The following is a 5,581-nucleotide window of genomic DNA, read 5'->3' on the forward strand; positions in this document are numbered from 1 at the left end:
CAATGGGTGTTGGAGTTATGGTATAAATTCCATTCTGTTTATTATAAATTATCATATCTTCTATTTGTATATTTTCTATAAGTTGTTTTATGTGCATATGATACTGTTGCTTTTATGTTTGAAATGGGAACACGTGGTGGTATTTCTTACAAAGGAAGTTGTAGTTACCTGCAGGCTGCTCTCAGCCTGCAGAGAACACATATAGGATACGTGTCTCGTATACGCCATGTTACATGCGCACATGTCACAGTATGCTTACGACCATATATGGTAAGGGAAAAGCCAAGAATGTTGTTTATTACATGCTGTAAACTGTGTTTGATGTAACCCACGTGATCTTATTGTGAAAATCCGAATAAAAGCGCTGCGCAGGAAGCAGTTCGCCGGGACAGATAACTTCCGCTCAGCCGCGAGCTGAGTTCAAGGAACGGATCTCTTCTCCTTGCGCAAGTTCAAAAGACTTGTGTGTTTGTTCTCTGAGTTTTTAAAATGATCTGAACCTATCAATGGGGGTCATCAGTCCAGTGACCTCACTGTTAACTGTTGTGAATTAGGTGGATAGTAACTTGTCTATGGGACACTTTGATGGCACTCCTGTCACTCTGAGTAAAATCCTTCTAGGAGTGAGTCTTTGCAATGGCTCTGGGCCTGTGTTTGTGCAGTTGAAGGTCCTTTATAAATGAACAGGGAGAGAATCACAGTATCTCAGCTTCATTAATGGCGCAGCTCAGAGTGCTGACAAGATCAGCGTCTCAGCTCACACCACAAGTGCACTGAAAATCTTCTCATGTATACCACAGAAAACAATCTGGTATTTCTGATCTTTGAATGGTCTTCCTACAGTGTTTGTGAATGATGCAGGACTACATGGGGGCCAAAAAACAGGGCACACCTGGTCTTGCCTGTGCCACAGCACATCATTTTGGAAACCTTTGGACTGACATCCAATTTATTCAACAGATAAGTTCATTACAAAACTTTAAACTTGTAAAATCTCATGACTGTATTCTGTAAGGTTGTAACTCTCAAAACCACATTTGTGGTAGTTGTTGCTACAGTACGTCAGCAGGTGTCTCCAGAACCTCATTGGTCGGCACACGCAGATGCATAAAGAAGCGGACACACTCTTGAAGTGAAGAAAAATATCTTATATCTACATCATATGATTATGCTTCATTAGAGGAATTGGAAATACATTAATAATTTAAAAGAATAAGAAATTAGTGAAAGGTGTCTGATGGCCCAGATCAGTCATCTACAAAGTCTGTGTTAATTTGGATCTCAGCTGCACACCTTTAAAGTTTTGTGCCTGTATCCTGCACCTTTGCAGCAATATTGACTTAAGAAAATCTGTTTAGTGACAGAAATATAAACCTGCCAAAGCACTGCTACCTTATTTAAATATGCACACAGAACAAAAGACTAAGAGAGAAACTCAACGCTGGTGAAATAGCTTTTATTTTAAGATTTGGATACTTGTTCCACACTGAGAGGCATTAAAAATCTTTATTTTTGTTATGCTTGCCACTTGTTAACAATCTTTTGTGTTTTACAGCAGCATGGAAGCTGTAGTGTAAAAAGGAAATACACATGAAGAAGTTGAGGTGCAGAGCCTCATCAAAGCTAACTAGAAAGAAAATAGAAAATCTTTTTTATGCTTTAATAACCTCAGTGAAGGTTTACACCCTATGATGGTGTCACACAAGCATCACTTCATGCCTTTGGAGGTTGCAGAGCTCCAGATTTCTTCATACTCTTTGCTCACCACCAGTTTGCCATCATCGGTCAGTTGAACACGGCACATGTTGGCGTTGCCTTTATGGGAGTTTGTGTGCCACCTAGGGTTGTTGGCCTTGTTGTACATGACCAGGTTGCAGTCTTCTTGCATGCAAAGGCGGAAAACGTCTGATCCTGCAGTGTCTGAAGACCACGTGGGCTTCCAGCCATAGATGACAAAGTTACCGTCATCCTGAGAAAAAGAAAATCGAACTGAATGTCATCAGAATGAACACATCCAAACACTTTGCTCATTTTGCACACGTATCATGTTTGCTGATATGTGTCTTAGGTTACCCACCTGAAAAATGGCCTTAAACTGCTTGTTATTGGACAGCAGGTAGTCTCCCCTGCGCATCTCATTATTTTTGGCCAAGAAGTTCCTGCTCATGATTCTGCAACACACACAACAAAGCAAAATTCAACATATCAATATAAAACACAGAAAATGCACCAACAGTTTGTTTCCACGTTGGTCTTCAGTTTGATTTATGTGCATCACTGAAAACTTTTCTTCTCACATTAATTGTTATCCCAAAAAAAAAACCCAGCAACAACAACAACAAAAAAACAAACAAACCCCAAAAACAAATTTGATACCAATTACAAACATTTGCACAGATTTAACAGAAAACATCAATATAAATTTATACTTACGGGCTTGAATGTCTTCCGCCAGCGACACAGCAGCAAAGTTGAGAGAAGAGAAGTGGAGAGTGAACAGCAAAATTCACATTTTTATAGACCAAAGATGAGGGCGGTTACAAAAGTTGACAAGTGGGGAGTGGGGGATAGGGGGTGGGTTGCTCACCTTGACATTTTTACGCTTTTGTTTGCTTAATCTTTTAAGACTTGACAGACTAGTTAATTCAATCTAACTGTTGCATCTTGGCAAGTCAGTAAACATCCTTCAGGCATCCTGAAATGTGATTGTGTAACAGGCATGCAAGGTAATGCCTCCAGGGATTTTATGCAATACACTGTGTTTGGCGTAGTTTAAAAGTAGTATTTTAACAAAAATCTTTTCAGAATTCAGAATTGGCTACTCACTCCTTTTTCCAATCATTTGGCAGATTATAATATTATGTAAGTATATTCAACACCAAGCCTATTGTGAGGTTAGATAACAAAAACCTTGACCTAAAATTTGCTTTGGCAGCTGATACATGAATGTAAATGCAGCGGCTTTGACGTCTTCCTTTTTATTTGAGTCCAGAGTTCTAAAAGTTCGAGCTCTTGGTAACATATGTGGCCCTTGAATGTAACAAGGAAATAATGCAGTACTGTGCATTTATTGATCCACAGTGGGAGTCACACGATGATCAGAATGAGAGAAGTGCTGCTCAAAGAGTGAAAAAAATCTGCGACAAAGGGGCGATTTGTCCTCAGAGCCATCTCATTAATAACTGAAAATTTACAAACCTGTGAAATGACATCAAGTATCAACATAGACCATCATCTCCTGAAAGTACACATTAGAAACACTAGAAGTATTTGATATTCCCTTTTTCCTGTTGTGACCTTCAACCACCACCCTTACTGCCACCGCAGGAATTAAGATGGTAAGTAGAAGCCAGGTCCAGATAATCAAAGACACTTTGCAATAATTGATCATCAGCACACATGAACACCTTTATAAATGCTACAGTTTTGGCTGTTTCGTGTTACATCATGCTATGATCTTCCCAGGAGTGGGTGCCCCAGCAAATTTGACCCATGTTCAGACCATGCAATATTCAGAAAAACTGCAAAACAGGTTTCTGTTAGCATGTTAAATGTTAAAGTTCATGACAGTTCAAGCGAATAGAATAAGACTGAACAAGTATGGCTTATTTGGAAGGGTTGGCAGGAGAAAGCCTCTCAAAAAAGAACATGGCAACACAGCTTAGGTTTACAAAGTTGCATGTGAACAAAACACAAGACCTCTGGAACAAAAGGGGCTTAAAAAGAAACACAGCGTGGGACCCTAAGAGAGCGGTGCATAAATGATCTTCCAAAAACCTCAATGAACTGATGCAAAGTTGAAATGAAGAGTGAGGCAAAATTCCTCAGCAACAATGTGAGAGACTGATAAAGTTGTACAGAAAAAATTGTTTTTTATTACTCTTAAATTGGCACTCAGTACCTCTGTTTAAAGATCAAAGTAATTCTTCCAGCACTGCTCACATCCACAACCATCTAGTAGAGGGCTATATGTTAAAAACGATGGGATCAGTTGAAAAAAAAATCATTCATTCTAGATAGAGAAAAATAATTTTTTAAACATATATTTCTTTTTTTTTTTAACACTGGTTTCTTTGTAGTAAAAGGCTTAAGTAAATGACCTGTGCTGAGGTATTTTGGTCTGTAATTCATTTGCAAGTATTAATAGACTAATAGTAATATCTGCTGTCTTAACCAACTTAACATCAGTGTGTATTGTTGGTTTCCTGGAGTGACCTCACCCAACGTGAAGCCCTGCACAAAGTGCGTATTCAATGAGACTTTTTTTTTTTTTTTTGGTGGTGGTGGTGGTGAGGAATTTTACCTGTGAAGAAACTGGATTCTTAACAAGTTTAAACAGAGTATAGATAAATGTCAGTTAAACCCAAATGAGATTGCAGATAAATTAAACACAGCTGGTTTTTTTCTTATTTTTATTATATGTTACACATGGAATACAACAACTTTATAAGAAAAAAAAAAAACACTTCTTTTACACATTTATCACAAGTGAATAAATGAATAGCAACAATTAAAGTCACACTACAGTTGAGTATGCATGCAACTGCTTAACTAGGATAGGTAGAGTATTCTTTTATAGGTTTTTGGATATATTTGTCTTGTGATGAGAAAATTATGTTTAGCCGGTACTCAGAGCCAAAAGTGTAGGAGCGCCACTGTGGTAGTTCATTTTACGGAAGTGATCCACCCTGTTTTTCTTCATCTCCTGAATCAAGAGAGGACACAAAAAGATGTTTGGTCATTATTCACATGAAAAACCTTCAAAGAAAGATTAAATTTCACTCCAAACTGGTTTTTTTTTCTTTTTTTTTTTTTAAGCTGCCATCATTGTCAGAGCAGTTTTTCAGGTTTCTGAGACAAAAGACTGAGTTTATGCAACAAGCAGGGTACCTTTGTTTGTGAACAGGTTTAACATGTGGCAAAAGAATGTGTAGGAGACATAAAATATATAAAACAGAACATAAAAATTTTATATGTAGAAAACTACATAATTTTTATGGATTTAAAAAGCAAAATAATACATCCTTCAGGACATGAGAAATAATACCTCTGTGAGTCTCGGTTTCTGGATACAGTGAACATACGGCTTGGGTTCAGCTTCTATCTGGTCTCCTGCCGATTTGTAGCAAACTGCACAATCCATCAGAGGCTGTGGAGCAATTAAAAATAATGAGAATCAGGATGTTGCTGATGGCTTGATAGATGGTTAACGTTCCTTTTTTTTTTACATTTTGATGTTTGCTCACTTTGTCATTCCTGAAGGGGCATCTCTGAGGGTCCAACTCAGTCATTCCTCTGGGACACGTGGTGGGTTTCAGGTAAAAGTGGTGGTAGAGGTATTTCACACCAAATCCACCCTGAAAGAGATTAGAGGATAATTTTATAATGAGCTACAAAACAGCAAAGTAAGGCCCAGAAGGATCCTTTCAGGTCTGTATGAATGGAAGTGGACCTAGCAAATATCCAGTAAGCCAATCACATTATAGCCACTCAGTGCATTTGGGCAGGTAGAGATGGTCAAGGTGACCTGCTGAAGTTCAAACCAAGCACCAAAATGGAGAGAAAAGATTATTTAAGTGAC

General features: G+C 38.2%; 1 protein-coding gene across 1 annotated transcript; it reads right to left on the reverse strand.

Annotated features, from left to right (window-relative positions):
* Positions 1 to 1,438: 1,438 nt before the first annotated feature.
* LOC115799497 (mannose-specific lectin-like) lies at positions 1,439 to 2,566 on the reverse strand. The gene is made up of 3 exons (XM_030756697.1): positions 2,434 to 2,566; positions 2,078 to 2,171; positions 1,439 to 1,969 (listed from the first exon to the last, which is right to left on the reverse strand). Exons 2-3 carry the CDS (start codon positions 2,165 to 2,167, stop codon positions 1,709 to 1,711), a joined length of 351 nt encoding a protein of 116 aa, XP_030612557.1. The 5' UTR covers positions 2,168 to 2,171; positions 2,434 to 2,566; the 3' UTR covers positions 1,439 to 1,708.
* Between the last annotated feature and the right edge of the window lie 3,015 nt (positions 2,567 to 5,581).

This window comes from Archocentrus centrarchus, chromosome 20 (genome assembly GCF_007364275.1).
Source record: "Archocentrus centrarchus isolate MPI-CPG fArcCen1 chromosome 20, fArcCen1, whole genome shotgun sequence".
NCBI classification, from domain to species: Eukaryota; Metazoa; Chordata; class Actinopteri; order Cichliformes; family Cichlidae; genus Archocentrus; species Archocentrus centrarchus.